Source organism: Citrus sinensis, chromosome 7 (assembly GCF_022201045.2).
Source record: "Citrus sinensis cultivar Valencia sweet orange chromosome 7, DVS_A1.0, whole genome shotgun sequence".
In the NCBI taxonomy this organism is placed as follows: domain Eukaryota; kingdom Viridiplantae; phylum Streptophyta; class Magnoliopsida; order Sapindales; family Rutaceae; genus Citrus; species Citrus sinensis.
Window position 1 is genome coordinate 12,324,976 of NC_068562.1, and position 16,041 is coordinate 12,341,016.

At 35.5% G+C, this 16,041-nt stretch overlaps 5 protein-coding genes and 1 long non-coding RNA gene across 27 annotated transcripts in view; 2 read left to right on the forward strand and 4 right to left on the reverse strand.

The window, feature by feature from the left end:
- LOC112495979 (uncharacterized) overlaps positions 1–3,568 on the reverse strand; it is a 43,863-nt gene extending 40,295 nt beyond the window's left edge. The window contains exons 1-2 of one of the 2 annotated variants that reach the window (XM_052444875.1): positions 1,380–3,568; positions 733–1,233 (exon numbers count right to left, since the gene is read on the reverse strand). In XM_052444875.1, the coding sequence (XP_052300835.1) occupies positions 2,424–3,326 (903 nt within the window). In that variant the 5' untranslated portion in view covers positions 3,327–3,568 and the 3' untranslated portion in view covers positions 733–1,233; positions 1,380–2,423. Of the gene's footprint in view, positions 1–732 lie in introns of both variants that reach the window. The other variant, XM_052444874.1, reaches the window with a different exon arrangement.
- LOC127903801 (protein FAR1-RELATED SEQUENCE 6-like) overlaps positions 1–5,439 on the reverse strand; it is a 53,750-nt gene extending 48,311 nt beyond the window's left edge. The window contains exon 1 of the mRNA XM_052444876.1: positions 4,780–5,439. Coding sequence (XP_052300836.1) covers positions 4,780–5,439 — 660 coding nt within the window. The remainder of the gene's footprint in view (positions 1–4,779) is intronic.
- The window catches only part of LOC102613401 (probable disease resistance protein At5g63020), a 46,803-nt gene that overhangs the window by 19,613 nt on the left and 11,149 nt on the right, over positions 1–16,041 (forward strand). The window lies entirely within an intron of this gene.
- LOC107175056 (protein FAR1-RELATED SEQUENCE 6-like) lies at positions 4,712–7,893 on the reverse strand. Of its 2 annotated transcripts, none has more exons than XM_052444879.1 (2): positions 7,624–7,893; positions 4,712–6,443 (listed from the first exon to the last, which is right to left on the reverse strand). In XM_052444879.1, the coding sequence occupies exon 2, from the start codon at positions 6,441–6,443 to the stop codon at positions 5,877–5,879; it is 567 nt and encodes a 188-aa protein (XP_052300839.1). In that variant the 5' UTR covers positions 7,624–7,893; the 3' UTR covers positions 4,712–5,876. The 2 variants fall into 2 exon arrangements, with proteins under 2 accessions (XP_052300839.1, XP_052300838.1); XM_052444878.1 differs by having other exon boundaries at positions 7,629–7,892.
- Positions 10,313–10,956, reverse strand: LOC127903806 (uncharacterized). Its single transcript, XR_008056663.1, has 2 exons — positions 10,808–10,956; positions 10,313–10,529 (listed from the first exon to the last, which is right to left on the reverse strand). It is a non-coding gene; the product is annotated as an uncharacterized LOC127903806 (long non-coding RNA).
- LOC102610201 (uncharacterized) lies at positions 10,686–14,466 on the forward strand. 19 transcript variants are annotated; one of them, XM_052444888.1, is made up of 6 exons: positions 10,687–11,563; positions 11,655–12,396; positions 12,590–12,830; positions 13,518–13,600; positions 13,732–13,789; positions 13,997–14,466. In XM_052444888.1, the coding sequence occupies exons 2-6, from the start codon at positions 12,394–12,396 to the stop codon at positions 14,008–14,010; spliced, it is 399 nt and encodes a 132-aa protein (XP_052300848.1). In that variant the 5' UTR covers positions 10,687–11,563; positions 11,655–12,393; the 3' UTR covers positions 14,011–14,466. The 19 variants fall into 19 exon arrangements, 8 of the variants coding, with proteins under 8 accessions (XP_052300848.1, XP_052300841.1, XP_052300843.1 ...); XM_052444881.1 differs by having other exon boundaries at positions 10,688–11,582; positions 12,304–12,396; positions 14,152–14,466; XM_052444883.1 differs by having other exon boundaries at positions 10,688–11,582; positions 12,346–12,396; positions 14,152–14,466.

Sequence of the window (16,041 nt, forward strand, 5' to 3'; positions counted from 1 at the left end):
CCGGCACTGCCAGTACTTTTTTTTTTTTTTAATACGAATTGATGCTTTATTTATTTCTTCTTAGCGATTTAATTTCCTGTCAAAAGACGAGCGAGAAGAACATATGACTTAAACCAATTGATACTTTATTTATGTGCATTGTATGTAATAAAATTTTCTCTGTTTTTTTCAAATTGAGGCTTTATTTATATTTTCTTCGTGAAGAGTGATTTAATTTCCTGCCAAAAGACAAACGAGAAGAACATTAGAGTCAAACTAATGCTCACATAAATTTCCCGTAAGAATATATATATAATTAGACTGGAATGCACACCTCTAGATTGAACAGAATTAAAGCTGAGAAAATATTGAGTATAGTAGCCCTCTTTACAGAAAATGACGCGAAAGTTAATTTAGAAAGATATATTCTTGATTAATCCATTTTCTGAAGTTTTTTATTTTGTATGGTCAATTATACCTTCATACTAAAAAAAAAAAAAAAAAAGAGAAAATATGTAATCCATGAATGGTTAATTTTGTTTGTTTGTTTTTTTTTCTTAAATATCATTCTTTTTCGGCCACCCAAGGACATTTTCACAAATACCTTTTGTGTGCAGAAGTCTTCCAAACCATCAATGGAAAAATAAAAAATAAAAAAAACACGGTCCAGTATACCTCAAAATATCATTGATGACTTTTCTGGTCTAATGCTATGTAAATAGTATGTTAAGTAAAACATAATCAGTTCAGTACCTCACAAATAATTCGCAATATCTACAAAATACTATAATGGCTACAAAACAAATCCTGCTTGCAAATTGTCAAGGATACCTATCCGTTCGCTTGACAAGTCATTTGAATAAATATTGTTCACATTCCTTACTCTGTCAATTATCCAAAGCACCATCAACTTTAGTTTGAATAGTATACATGCCATCACCGTTACCAAGAATCAAGCATGGAAGGGTCATTCTATAGAGTGCAGAACATGACTCTATGCGGTAGTCAATTTGACACACGACGAACACCATATGCTGCATAACATACAAATTAATTTCCCATATGTGATGCAATTTTCTCCTCAACATATGCGCAATTCTTTCCATTCCGGCATTTACACTCAAATTTTCCTTCCTTTCTCTTTGTGGTTGAATCTTACACCACAACTCATGTGATGCAATCTCCTCTCGCTGCCTAAATTGCACTCTCAGCAAAGCAGCATATGTAAGCAAGCTTGAAGATAATCTTGCTGCTCTGCAGAAGAACGGCAAAAGTTAATCGAAGCAAGGAATGATGTATCAGAAAATATTTGGTGGAGAATTCAGCACAAACATATTTCGGATGATCAGAATCAATAAAACCTGGTGGTTGTGCCATATAAACATCTTTGGAAAGCTGACCTTGAAGAAAGGCGTTATTGATATCCAATTGATGAAGAGGCCAGCCATGACTAACATCAATACTAAGAACAAGCCGTACTGTGGTGGACTTAACAACTGGACTGAAAGTGTCATAATAGTCCACACCAGGCCATTGATTGAACCCTTTGGCAACAAGATGAGCTTTAAACCTGTCAACAGAACCGTTGGAATGTCTTTTAATACAAAAATCCATTTGCAGCCAACAATATTGGAAGGGATGGGAGGTGGAACAAGCTTCCATGTCCCGTTACGAACAAGAGCATCATACTCTTCTGACATAGCTGGACGCCAGTGAAGATTTTTGATAGCTTGCGTCACAGTTGTAGGTTCACAATCAGAAGAAGGGCTAAAATGAGCACGGAGGTTAAGTTTTTGTAACGGCTTGTGAATCTTATTTTTAGCTCGGGTAGTCATATCATGATGACTTGTGGGGCAATGATCTAGTGGAGTTTAGGAAGATGATTGAACAGGAAGTGAAGAAGTGCTTTGTGTAGAGGTAGAAGTAGGTTGGGAGGATTGCTGCGGAGATGTTACCGGTAGAGAAGAAGGAGCAGTACACGGTGGCAACTCCAGAGGGCCCACAATAGATGGAGTAGGTGCCGACAATGGAGTACTAGGAAATGAAACAGGAAGAATTGGTGGAACACTTGCATAATTAGGAGTGGTAGATGAGCTTGTAATGATTTGCATGGAAAAACAAACTCTACAAATTTAACGTGACGTGAAATAAAAATTTGAAAGGTGGATGGGTCAAAACATAAATAAGCACTTTGAGATAAAGGAATATCCTAGAAAAACACAAGGCTTAGAGGGTGGTTCGAGTTTATGTGATGAAACACAAACATTCAAAAAATTTTAAGTTTATATTAATTAGGAGTGGTACCAAAAATTAATTAGCTATGGGGTTGTTGGATGTGTTTTGGATATTTACAGTTAAGTTTGAGTATCTCAACTTAAAATTTGTAGTTTTCACTTGAAAAAATTCAGTTAAATTTTGCAATGCAGACTGATTGATTTATCAGTTTAACGTGTGCCAGGAATGAAGAACTGGAATATCACCGTCAAGCAAGCACCCTGTGGAGCAATACCAAAGAATGCACAATCTGGCTTTGCTAGGTAACACTGGAGGCTTTTTGAAAAGTGCTTCACGCTCACTTGCACAGATTGAGCATCCCCTCTGGATATTGCCCTCTCTGATCGAGTCTGAGCACTCAAATTTTGGTCCTCAGAGGGAGCTACAGTTTTCTCTCCACTAACCAACAATATTCTAAACTCAGCACCTAGTGTGATCAGAGTTGTTGATATTTGCAAATGGAGATCCCCATATTTGCAAATGGAGACATTTAACAAATCACCAACATGCTTCATCCGGTCCACGAAATTCTGCAACTGATGCAAATCTGGAACCTGAACCAGAGTCGGAGGTATATCTTGAGCCATATCTAAAGCAGTTTGAAGTTCAAGACCTTGAGCCCTTGACAATGGTTTTGAAATTGGAACATCTTGGATTACTGCAGACTTGTACCCCTTGGTTTCAAAGGTAAGGAAAGGCATTGCTTGAGTACAATTTGGAGGCAGCTTCTTCACCAATTTTATTTGGAGGCGATTGGCAGCGGATCCAGCTGCACCAATTTCAGAGCAACTACTGACACTACTTCGAACAGCACACTGAAGAAGTGATATGTCTACGGCGAAGGCAATGCAGTCCTCATTTTGGCTTGAGACACAGTAATCATCGAAGAGAGTTTCCTTGTGAAACTGGGCAACACATTGAATCCCTTCGGCACTGAGAAGGTTGTGGAGGAAGTAAGCTTTCTCTCTAGTAAGGAAGAGGTGGCATACATTCCCCATTTTGTCTAGGGCAGGTAGGAATCTTTTTTCTAAGAGATTTACTTCATTCTCTGTGAGAAATGCTTTGAACTTCATCCCTCTGTCTCTATCCTCACTTATCAGTAAAATAGTTGAAAGCGCTACAAGGAGAGAAAAGAAGAGTATTAAGATATATATATTATATAGACAAGAAAAACATTAGATGTCGATCTTACAAGCTAATACTTCAAACAGTATCCTAGAAAGCTAAAAACTGCAAAATGGCTTGAAATTTGAAAAGAACACATGCTTTTCCTCCTTAACTTGAGAAAATGTTTAATATAGTGCACCTTACAGAAACATTTAAGCAATTAGAACTTTGCACAAAAACATTCAAGAAGACTAAACAAATCAGATGCAGTGTATTTCTCCAAGCACAAATGGCATTGCATTTTTTGCTCAACTGTAATATTTATTGATGAAAACCAGTACAGGTCCCTCATTTGTTATGGAAAGCTTTCTTGTAGTCTGACCGGTTAATTCACGGGTCTATAATCATCTTGCAAAGTTACAGGCATTTCTTTCGATTTAAAGTCTTTGCATCACCACCTCATCACACACCAAGCCAATATTCCGTCTACCTCTACAACAAAAAGTTTTAAGTAAACGATCCTAATGCATGCAGCCAAATAAAATGCAGTAAGAATATTCAACTTAAAACTCTGAAAGCCATCTTGGTGAATTGCCTCCTTAGGGGAAGTTCCATGATTTACTATAGTTGACAGAACTCAGCAAAAGCTTCCATACAACAGATTTTGAAAATGATGATGCCAATAGATACTCATTCAATCCATTGAAAATCCAAAGGTTCATTCATCCCTCTGTCTCTATCCTCACTTATCAGGAAATAAGTTGAAAGCACTATGAAGAGAGAGAGAGAGAGAATTAAGATATATAGACAAGAAAAATATTAGACGTTGATCTTACAAACTAATACTTCAAGCAATATCCTAGAAAGCTAAAAACTGCAAGATGGCTTGAAATTTGAAAAGAGCACGTGCTTTTCCTCCTTAACTTGAGAAAATGTTTAATATAGTGCACCTTACAGAAGCATTTAAGCAATTAGAACTTTGCACAAAAACATCAAGAAGACTAAACAAGTCAGATGCAGTGTATTTGTCCAAGCACAAATTGCATTTTGTCCTCAACTTTAATATTTATTGATGAGAATCAATACAGGTCCCTCATTTGTTATAGAAAGCTTTCTTGTAGTCTCACCAGTTAATATGGATATTAGATAAGGAAACTTTATTAGGTTGCGAGGGTAAAAAAGGAAAGAGATATCATTATTTTATTATCGATAATTATTAAATTTTTTTCCAAAAAAAAGAACAAGCAAGGATATTTTATTGTCAATTGCAACCTTTAATTTTTTTAAATGCTATTAGAAACACAAGATAACAAAAATGTAGTGAGATGGGATCTCCTGCATGCCACTCTGGTTTAGAACACAAAGAATGTGTCTGCATAAATATCCTCTGAAATTGAACAACCCACAAACACAAAGCACCTCCAAGTCGGAGGCATTGTACAAAACATCAAAAGCCCTTGAATCCTTCTCGTTGCCACCAACCTCGAATTCTTCCTTCACTATGTATGTTATAGGTCCATCAGAACTAATATGTTTTGTGCTATAGTAAGAGTACATAGCCTCCACCTCCATCTGAAACTTCCTTAACATTTCATTTGTGTACAGTTTTGAGAGTTGAAATTCATAGTAACATCTTGGTTTCCGGATACAACTTGAATTTCTTGAATCCATATCTGCCAAGGCTACCAGTTGATAATTCGCCTGCAGTGCTTGATCATACTTGTCTAAGAATTCTTTCAAAGGAGTATTCTTATCAAGATATCCTTCAAAGTATGAAGTAGAAACCTCATTCTGCAGGAACGAAAACACTCCTGATAAAAAAGCTTCCTTCAAATAAATAGGAGCCCACCTTTTATGATCTTCATATAAAGTTTGAATCCATCCGTGATCCTTTATTCCATGACATTGAATCATGTCTTCCCAAGCTGCTTCAAATTTCTCAGGCCTGAGAGAGTGATAAATTGCTCTATGTAATGCAGCTTTAATAGCTTCATATTCAAACAATCCTTGGAGTTTCTCTGGAATTTTTTTGCATGATGCATGACAATGAAAAGAAATGATAAGCTCTTGGGAAAACATCACCAACAGCAATTTGCAAGATTCTACATTGGTCAGTGATGATTGTTTGTGGAGAGCGCCCTAACATACATGTAAGCCACGCCGTAAACAACCATGTATATGATTCTATGGTCTCACTGGCAAGTAAACCACAACCCAACAACACTGATTGTCCATGATGATTCACCCCAATGAATGAAACCAGTGGTACATCATATCTTTCAGTCAGGCACGTAGTATCAATTAAGACCACATCACCAAAGTACCTATATGCAACTCTTGACCTGGTATCAGTCCAGAATAGGTTTTTCAAGCATCCCTTTTCATTTAGATCCACTACATTAAAAAAGTTTGGATCTGTCAACTGCAAATGACAAAAGAAACTCTGGACAGCTTGTGCATCTCCTGGTTTAAGCTTCAATTGATTTGAGCTATTAACATTATTTCCAAATACTCCATTAACATCTACCATTTCCCTTGGTATCAATGATAAGAGTTCGAAACAGTTTAATTTTTTGAACTTCTTCAGCACTATCTAAATGCAATGTTCTTTTGGTTCCAATACCTATGTGCTTATGTGACTTGTAAAACTTTCCGCTTCTTGGGCTTAACAAGTGGTTATGCTCAAGCTCGACTTCAATGATTCTCCACCTTTTGGTTTCCATCAACCTAAACTTTATCATTGCTGGACAGCCAGTTCTTGTTTCTGGTCTTGGGCGGTTTGCCTCGCTTTTCTTCTTGAAGCCTGCACTACTACAGCTCAGCTTTCCTCTATACTTTTCTCTACTCTTTCGGTACCATGGATTGCTAACTCTAACACCAAAACCCTGTTCCTTGGCATAGCAATTGTAAAAGTAATATACATCATCATACATCTCAAACTCCATTCCAACAGTAGGAGGCAAGGGATTTTGGATTATCCCAGTTTGTCCAACATATTCAGTCATCGCACAATCTCCTACAACCTCAAAATCATCAGTGTCATCATCACCTACTGGTTCGGTGTTGAGAGAAACTTCATCCATCTACAATGGATGTTCAATGAAGTGAGCTTTAAGGAGAAAAAGCAAAATCTGTTCAAGGAATGATAATATAATCATACAGTTACTTTCACAAAGCTTCATATTTCATCACTGCTTTACCAACATGCAACTGCCAGAGAACAAACAGACATGTCATAGACGCTTGAATTAAGTATTGGTACAAATGAGCACACATCATGTGGGACAAAATTTCAGTCACTAAACCCAATACCACTTTTTACATCATACCAAGGAACAGATTAAACCCGACACCTTCTTTTAAACCATACCAAGGAACAGATTAAATCATCAATGAAAAATTAATCACATAATAACTTAACCAGACAAATGAAGAGCCTGAAACAGCACAAAACTTGAATCTGATTATGATAATTGTTGAGTCCTTGTATCTACAGCTTTCCTTCAATGATAAGACAATGAACATAAACGAGACACAAAAAAATTATTTTAAACTGACAGCCCATGATATAAATCAAACAAAATCAACTCCTTTTTTTACACATTACATCTCATATTCATTTACATTGAAACACAAAAAGGAAGCAGGAGTGGGAAAAAAACAACAGCAGAGGAACTTATTTCCATAAGGTTTACGAAATAAGGAATCTATTAAAACCCAAAACTTGAGGTCACCACTAAGAATTTGGTTCTCATTATTTTTTTCTTCATTTTTCACCAATTGATGAACTTAAAATACAATCATAAATGATAAAACCCCATCTCCATCTTTTTGAACTAGAGCTAAAGCAAAGCATTTTAAGATGTTTCATCATTTTTTTTTTTAAAAAAAACTCAATAGTACAATGTTTTTCAATGCTAAATGCACAATTCAATCTTCTCCTAATTTACTCTAATAATCTCTTAATTAAGGAAGATTAAGCTTCAGTTGTAAGCTAAAACAAATTTCTTAAATCAAGCCCCAATGCTTTATGCTATTCAACAAGGGCTCATAAATGATAAAACTACTTCTATAAAGATACCCATTTTCTAAATTAATTTCACAAACTGAAATCAAACTCCTGAAACGTAACGAGCATTAATATAATCAAGCCCGAACAAGAATTGAAAAATGATACATAAACTCGTTTACACATTTCGACAGACACTTTGCAATCAATGAGCAAAAAATTAATGGAGAAGATAAAATTCAAACGAAACATGCCTTACATTGATAAATTAGAAGGGCAAAAGAAATTTTAGTACGATATGCGATCAGGGTCTTGCCACGGTGATGTTATTTGTGAAGTTCGAGCGACTCAGCAGCCTTCGAGGTTGAAAATTTGATTGACCAAAAGCTTCCCGTTCGTTGATTCTCTAATAGTAGAAACGAGACTGGCAGTATACACAAGAAGTTCGCCGATTTTAAATTCCGTTGTTTGAGATGGAAAATTTTTTGAAAAAATTAATGTGTTCGATGAAAATCAAAATCTCAAAAACCTCTTGTTTTTCATTTTTTTGGAAAAAACCATTGAGATCCTTACTATTTTTTCTTATATCATCTTCCTTAATAATTTGCAAAGTCTATCGCATAGCACCCATGTATGATGTATGCTGCGTTGTAATTTACAAAATTGCACATGAATAAATCCAGCTAAAATTTGTTAAAAGAAAATAATAATAACATGTTAAAACTTAAAAATTTGATTATTCGAAGAAATTTTAATTATTTAAGTAGGTGACATGATAATAAATAGATACATATAATGTCCGAGATTTTTTATAAGGTTAATAAATATGATAAATTTGGATTAGTTCAATTTTGACATAATTCATAATAAACACAGCTTGCTAATCTAAATTGCCACCGTTACTCATCATCAGGTACCTGTTTGAAAAATAATTACAAACAATTTTATTTGTGTTGTTTCTCTAAAAGTTTGAGACACAAATGTTATTTCAAATTGATAAAAGTACGAAAATTCCCCCTTGCTCTTCAACTAAAAATGAAACATGCAAATATACACACTAATTTAGATGTGTGAATAACAAATATGGAACGACACATGCAAAGTCATCTGTATAATTGAAACGCCATGCACTAGTAGTAGGTAAGAGAAACCAAGGTTGAAGTTGCTCCAATGGTTACTGTTAATTTATTTTTATTTATGATTTTTTTTGTAAAATGTAAGAAATATGTAGAAATGTTGCCAGCAATGATTTTGGAACTTTGCATAAAATTTTTATCATTATTGTTTTTGGTATTAAGAAATCCGAGGCGGTGATTAGACGTATGTTGCAACAATTAAGAAATTTCTTATTGGAGATAATTTGGTAGGTTTGCAGCAATTAGAGAATAATTTTCCTGCCAGTTAATCAATCAATAATAAATTTCAAATTGCAGAAAATAAAATAATACAGCCTCACTTAGAATCATCTTTTCTATCTCTTTCAATTGTGGCAATCATTTGCAACAAATAAATCAATTTGATGCACATCATTTCCCCAATTCAAAGTTCAAGTCACTGCTCAATTACAGAGTAGTTAGTGGACATGCATGCATGTTTAATTAAGTACTGCATTGTAGTATCGAAAATCATAACATCTCACCAATATCAGATTATTAACCATGGAAATCATATCACAATATCATATAGAATTCACAAATCTGAAAATCATCACCAAACAAGTACCCAGAGAAATAATCTCGTCATATCCAGACCTCAACGGACGGGCAATGACGTACTATTTGGGTAACGTCACACCCTGGAGCTACACGGATAAATAGGAAAATACCATCTCATATCTCATCATATTTGTGCATGCATAATCTAGTCCCCAAGGGACAAAAGCGCCCAAGCACACGGCCCAAAGCCTCTATGTGTACTCAGACGGGCCCCAAAGGCCTGTATCTCATATGTATCATATGTATCATTTGTATCTCAATATCTGTTTGTATCTCATTTCCGTATATCTATAATCATCATACCGCATGCATATGCCCCCAAAAGACAAAAGCGCCCAAACACATGGCCCAAAGCCTTTATATGTGTTTAGACGGGTCCCAAAAGCCTCTTATCTCATCTTATCTGTATCACTGTATCTGGAGAGAAGGGTACTGTCTAATGATTTAAAAAACAATCATTATACTCATATTTACATACCTCTTAATCATATTTGAAATCATATCACATTTGAATCCACTTTTCTAATCTTTAAAATATTATCATGCTTTATTCAAAGTCGATACGCAAAATCAATAACCAAACATTTTAAATCAAATTATTAACCATGGAAATCATATCACAATATCATATAGAATTCACAAATCTGAAAATCATCACCAAATAAGTACCCAAAGAAATAATCTCGTCATATCCGGACCTCAACGGACGGGCAATGACGTACTATCTGGGTAACGTCACACCTTGGAGCTACACGGATAAATAGAGAAATACCATCTCATATCTCATCATATCTGTGCATGCATAATCTAGTCCCCAAGGGACAAAAGCGCCCAAGCACACAGCCCAAAGCCTCTATGTGTACTCAGACGGGCTCCAAAGGCCTGTATCTCATATGTATCATATGTATCATTTGTATCTCAATATCTGTCTGTATCTCATATCCGTATATCTATAATCATCATACCGCATGCATATGCCCCCAAAAGACAAAAGCGCCCAAACACATGGCCCAAAGCCTTTATATGTGTTCAGACGGACCCCAAAAGCCTCTCATCTCATCTTATCTGTATCACTGTATCTGGAGGGAAGGGTACTGTCTAATGATTTAAAAAATAATCATTATACTCATATTTACATACCTCTTATCATATTTGAAATCATATCACATTTGAATCCACTTTTCTAATCTTTAAAATATTATCATGCTTTATTCAAAGTCGATACGCAAAATCAATAACCAAACATTTTAATAAAATACCAATGCATAAATAAAATTCATTTCGAGAAATCATTAAATCAGAACATTTAAAATACTTATTTCGCAAACATGCTTTACTATCATCGCTAACTATGAAAATAAGTTTTGTATATTCCACTTTCAGTGATGGTGTTCACGGTCGGTTATCGTCCATATCTGCAGACCGATTCTCGCTCGCGAATCCTCCTAAATCAAGGAAACGACATAATTATTTTTTGTAAATCGGAATTATGACTAAATTTTATGCAATAAACTCAAAACGAACATCTATTCATAATTGACAACTCCTATATCCATAAAATTACTAAAATATCCTTGAGTCCGTAGATCATTAACATGCTCCGAAATCGTAAATCACTGAATTACCCTCGGAATCGTAATTACACCCGATCCTCAATTATAGGAATTACTAACAGATCCACAGGCTTAGAAATTACAAAATTGCCCTCGTAGTGTGAAATTACCAAAAGCCGGAAGTTGGTCAACAATGGCTAGGAAGCTCAAATCGTAAAGTTCCAATCACGCTGAGTTCAATGGTACCGGCGGTGAGCTCCAACGCGCGACAACGATGCCAGAATCTAGCTCGGCAGCCGTGAATTCCACCAATCGACCGGCGGCACAACAGTGACTCTCGGTGCCTATGGATGGTCGAAAATGGAAGAGGGAGCCGTGGGGAACAAAATCCAACCGGTGGTGTCACCAAAACCGGTGAAAATCCCGGCGGAGCAAAGTGAAACAGTCGCGGGTTTCATGCTTCGATCGCCGGTGTTCCGATTGGTTTTTGGCGAGGAGGATGGCAAGGGAACGACAGCCGGCTTCTAAGCTTCAGATTGGTACCAAGCTCGGCCGAAACGATGGCCGGAAATGGGAGATATGACCGGGTCAAGGTCGCGGGTTCCGGGTCGGGTTTTTTGGTCTGTAGTTGGGTCGGTTTGGTAGCTTCTCTCTCACTCTCTGTTACACGTGCATATGTTTCCTCTGTTTCCAGCTTATTCTTTTGCTTTTACTAACTTCTTAACCGCCTCATACTTATTCATTTTTAATTCACATATGTTACAATAATTCCCGAGTATTAAATAACCAGTGGTCATAATTTTTGTACAAGATTCTTTTTTTTTTTTGGAGATCGTTAAAAGTGGTTGACGATCCATTTCGTAATATCATAGAGGGATCATCAATTCCTTTTCTTTTCTGTGGCTAGGCAACACTTTTTGGCCAAAGTAAGGAAATCTATTTTAGGTAATGTAAAAACCAGTTGTAGGATGTAATAGTTTATTATGCACTGACAATAACTTTTTGTATAATTGTCAGTTTAATGAATGCAAGAGGAACTCTGTTGGCAAATTCATCCAAGATAGATGCTAAAATTATTTATGCATGCCAGTTGCCTTAACTAAGTTTTCTCAGCACTGGTTTTGAACAGGAAAATGAATATGCAATTTGTATATTGTGCCATAGTGGAGAATTTGGATATTCTTATTTAAGTAACAAGGAGATTATTTGCCTCATCTTTAAACAATGAATCTTTGAGAGATGAGGAGTGGGTGATTGGATGTGTCTTCATGTAATTGTTCATTTATTTGTATTTTGAACTGTTATGAAAATCTTTATATGCCAAATTAGTAATACAAGTATTCAGATGATTTTTCCTATTGATCATGCATTTGTATCTGCCCACAACCATTGTATATCACTTTATTCTGATGCGCAAGCATCTGTAATTTAGAAGAAAAGAAATAATAATCATATTTTATTGCTTGGTTCATGATTATTAACGATTATGGCTTTAAAAATCTACAAATTTCTTGTGTTCATGTATGAATGTGCCAAGTTTGCTGTATCTTAGATTACCTTCTTCCAAGGTAACAAGTTCATATATATATATTTTTTAAATCATTTTCCATTACAGTTGAATTTCAAGTGTTAGTTTTGTTATTAGTACCTGGTTTCCTGTTATAAGGATCTAATAAACAGTGTACGGATATGTGCTCTACTTTTGGAGGGCTTCCACGTGAAAGAAAATTACAACAATTGAATTCTTCCGGAGGATATGGTAATTAATTTATTTTCTCAACTTCTTGTAAGACTAATATATTTCCTTCAGTAGGCACAGCATGGTGGGAAGGGTTTTTATTGAAAGAATTCTGATATTTCTTAGACTTTGTTTTGGAAGGGGGTGGAGGAATTTCTCATCCATATATGGTTACTTGATTAGCTTTTGACTGTATTGTCTCTGTCGTGCAAAGGAAAATCTAAATACTAACGATGGGGAATTGCTTAGGCACCCAAAAGGCAGAAATGAATTACAGAAGGAAGTTTTTGCTGCTTTATTTAGTGCTGCTGAGAAATCTGATGAATTTCCTGAAATTACGGTGAAGACCGAGTGGAGGTCCAAAGCATTAGGAAAGGTGGTGAGTGAACTGCCGGAGGAATTTGTACCAAAATACAAGGCTAATGTGGTGCACTTGCAGCAAGATAACCAGACCGGTATGTGCTCTTATATTAACTATATTGACTGGATTTGTGAGTGTGTGCATTTTTTTGTGTATACTCACTTTTGTATTTATGCATATTAACATGTGTAGGATTCTTGATTTCTGCCACTTACTGGAGAACTAGTGGAAAGCTTTATATTGATATATCTGCAATAACTAATGGAAACTATGATATGAATATTTTCTCTCACCTGGGGAGCTGTGTAACAGATATACTTTGTGGCTCTGGAATGCTGAAGATTCTGCAATAACTAATGGAAAATATGATATGAATATTTTGTCTCACCTGGAGAACTTTGTTACAGATACCCTTTGTGGCTCTGGAATGTCTAAAGAATGCTTTAGTTAGATCAAATATCTTTTAGTTAGAAAAGATAAAATTCTCTGAGTCTGAAAGACTGAAACATTTTGCATATTTTGTGAAAGGGAAATATCTGTTGATACTAGCTCATGCATTGAGGTAATATCGATGTTAAAGAAAAACAGCAATGATTTATGATATAGAATTGGGTTCACTTGCTTCAAATGCTGGTCTGATCAACCATATCAACCTGTAATGATTCTGCAGAAATATATATACGAGGAGAAAGTAGCTAAATTTTTCTTTCATTTATGGGTTCGGTCTTTTTTCCCCTTATTTTTCAGCTTGCCTTCTCCTGAAGTATGTTAACAATTGCAGATAATGATGAAGAGGACAGCTTCCAGGCTCTCCTTAGAGCCGTGATGGAATATAGGGGCACAATGAAGGAATATTGTAAAGCTGTAGGTACTTTTTCTCTTGTCATTTATGTTTTCTCACACATTTTGTATATGCCCTGAACATGCACCTTTGTATGTATCAATTGACTTTTAAATTTTAAAAGCCATAAAGTAAGAATACGGTTCCTTGTCAGGCTACTGATGACATTCGCTCAGGGGGATCATGTTCGAGCAGGAAAATTTCTAGAACAGGTAAGGTTTCCATCTACAGCCATCCATTGACAGCAGATACATTTTCATTCAGCAGACTCTGTTAGCATTCAAGATGCTGGCAGATTCACTTGATTCTTATTAGCTTGTTTAGTGGCAAAGCCTATAACCTGTATTTCAAAGCCAAGTTGTGCTATTGATTATGTTAACTTTTTTGTTAACATAAAATGATATGGAGGAAATAATCAGTGTTGGAAAATTAGGTGAAAAGATGATGTCAAATCTTGAACCTCTTACGAAACTCTAAGTTCTTTACTTGAAGAGGCTACGAAATTTGAACAGCGTCTACTCGAAGGCCTTGCCATTCCCTGATGCATGCAGAATTTTTGTATTTAAATGCCCAGAGCTTAAGAAGCTGCCACTGGATCTTGAAGGGGCAGACCAAGGTAAAAATCTTATCAAGGGAAAGGAAGATTGGTGGAAACAACTTAATGGGAGGATCAAGTAACTCAGAATGCATTGCTTCCATTTTTTAAATTGACTGACAAGTGATTGAACGGGGCATCATCAACATCATCAACAGGGATGGAGAGATACCGGAGCAGATCAGCAGGGTTTGAATATGACCTTTGGCGGTTGCTTTTTTTTTGTGATTTTTTTTTCATTTTTTCCTTCCTGTCATTTTATCATTTCTTTCTCTGTTTCTATTGCGGGTGTTACTGCATGCTTACTGTTGCTTGACAAAGTTTGCTAGCTTTTTGTTTGCAGTGTTGCTATACACTCCGAGTCAAGCCTCGAAAATTTATTAAACGAAGCCGTTTCGACAGTAACAATTCTTTTCTTTTCCCTTTGCATGTCTCTTTCATCTGCTGTTTCTCTATCACTTTTCATTTTTGATTTCCTTGCTTCTCAGCTGCCCCTAAATTGTTATTCTAGCAATATACTTTCTCATCTTTGAATTTTCATCCTTGAGTACTCCCACAGCCGTAATTTCATCATCATAGACTTCACTTGGAATGCTGTATTTTTTCGATTCTTGAGCTACTTCAATTACATCTTAGTATAGGATCCTCATCTTCCTTTATTTCTTCATCTTATGAGGTAATAAATGGATTTCACAACTCATCTACTTTTAAGCAATTACATATTATACCTTGAATGATTCAACTGTTCTGACAGTTAAAGATTTTATGCTCAACCTGCAGTGCTACGAACATTGTCCATGAAAGATGAGTTTCAGCATATAAAATGAAATATAGATGTTTAATCTAAAATAACCCTTCACTGCCAGAAACCTAGGTCACAAAATTCACAGATAATGATAAAGAGCTAAAAAATTTGAAAAACTCTACAGATCACACATCAAGCAAGATATCATGTTTTTTTCCCTCATTCAGTGGTGATTGATTCGCTTTTTGATGATGGATATGGTATAAAAGTGTTGACCCAATTTCAAGCAAACACAAATAGAAACACAAACACAATCGGGACTAGAGTTGTGGGCGATTATCTTAGGTGTACAAGTGAAACGGTGGTGGCTGTCGATGGTGGTAGTGGGGTGGTTGGGTATGCGTGATGGCTAGATTTTAGGACAATAATGATTGGAGTTGACCTCAATCAACGAAGGAAAGTGACAACAATTTTGACATCAAACGGTGCATTTTTTAGCTTAGTAAAATGGAGCCGTTTCGATTTTGGGGTTTAATCCGGGGTTTGACTCGGTGCAAGTATCATTTTCCTTTTGTTTATTAAATTTTTTTATGGTCACAAAGTATCACTCGTTCTATTTGAGAGTCATGTGAATCAATTTTTCAAATTTTCAATTTTAAATTTTGTGGTCAATGTGAATTCAATTTCATTTGTCTCCTGCAATTATGAAAAAATTAAATAGTCATAATATGGAAAAATACACCGGTAAGAACTTTGTAAAAGCTTCGGAGTGATACGGGGAATTCACTTACTACTAAGGACAATTGGTGGCAAGCTATTCCATTCATTTTATGTCCATCCATCTATTTAGTTATTGAAGATAAGTGGTCCATTTGTAAATTTCAGATTGTCTCTCTCTCCCTCTTGAAATAACAATATTTAATATATCTCATAAATTATTATAAATTTTAATTTACTCTCGATTTAAAATGGAGCATGTCGATAAATTTTTTTTCTTCTTAATAAAATTGACGTAAGTTGTGTTTACAGTAGTTTGAAGTTTGAAATATTTTAAAGATTATTATTCTATAAGGGAGTAATATGAAATGATATTTACTTTTCATGTGTGAAATGAAAAAGGACGA

Coding starts and splice junctions, on each gene's coding strand:
- LOC107175056 (XM_052444879.1), bottom strand. CDS start 6,443: ATGGATGAAGTTTCTCTCAACACCGAACCAGTAGGTGATGATGACACT.
- LOC102610201 (XM_052444881.1), top strand. Junction 12,831..13,517: donor GCAGCAAGATAACCAGACCG/GTATGTGCTCTT, acceptor TAACAATTGCAG/ATAATGATGAAGAGGACAGC. Junction 13,790..14,151: donor CAGGAAAATTTCTAGAACAG/GTAAGGTTTCCA, acceptor TTAAATGCCCAG/AGCTTAAGAAGCTGCCACTG.